At 53.5% G+C, this 589-nt stretch overlaps 1 protein-coding gene across 4 annotated transcripts in view; it reads right to left on the bottom strand.

The window, feature by feature from the left end:
• Positions 1–6: 6 nt before the first annotated feature.
• The window catches only part of LOC104124138 (syntaxin-binding protein 1), a 41,725-nt gene continuing 41,142 nt past the window's right edge, over positions 7–589 (bottom strand). For 3 of the 4 annotated variants that reach the window (XM_035892027.1, XM_035892028.1, XM_009636447.2), the window contains one exon: positions 476–545. Coding sequence is in view for 1 of the 4 variants with exons in the window: in XM_009636448.2 (XP_009634743.2) it covers positions 463–545 (83 nt within the window). In the remaining 3 variants the exon portion in view is untranslated. Of the gene's footprint in view, positions 546–589 lie in introns of all 4 variants that reach the window. The other variant, XM_009636448.2, reaches the window with a different exon arrangement.

Genomic DNA, 589 nt, shown 5'->3' with positions numbered 1-589 from the left:
CGGGGCCCCCCCAGCCGAGAGCTGAGGCTGGAGCGATGGTGCTGCGTCTGTCCGTCCGTCTGTCTGCATAGGATCCCAACGAGGAGTGAAAGTTCTGGAAAAAGGGGTTGGTTTTTTTTTCTCTGCTGTTTTTTGTCGTCATCATTCACTAGCAACGGGCGGATGGGTTACTCAGCAATGAGCTCCTGGGTGCTTTGGAGAGCTGCAGCTACAAATATATAGATTTTTTTTTTCTTTTGCTCTTTTAAACACAATGCATCGGTTTTCTTAATATATTTTTTTCAGCTGTTGTCCCCTCCCTGTGGATAAAATGAGATGGGGAAGGCAGCAGGAGGGGAGCGGGGGGGTCAACACAAGAACAAGAGAGAAAGCTGGGCCAGGGCTGGGTGCAGGATCGCACCCGGGGCTGGGCGCCCGGTGGGGAAGGTGAATTCGGCGTTGAGTCGGTGGCAGCATTTCCTTTTAACTGCTGCTTTCTTCCTCTGTTTTATTGAGTTTCTTCAGCGTGTCCAGCAGTTTCTGTGGGGTGAGGATGTGCGTGGACCCTGCAGGGGCAGAGGAAGGTGGGGGGGGGGGTCAGGGGGGGGTT

Source organism: Egretta garzetta, unplaced genomic scaffold, assembly GCF_000687185.1.
Source record: "Egretta garzetta isolate BGI_Z169 unplaced genomic scaffold, ASM68718v1 scaffold344, whole genome shotgun sequence".
Taxonomy (NCBI): Eukaryota; Metazoa; Chordata; class Aves; order Pelecaniformes; family Ardeidae; genus Egretta; species Egretta garzetta.
This window is presented reverse-complemented; position numbering and strand designations above follow the sequence as displayed.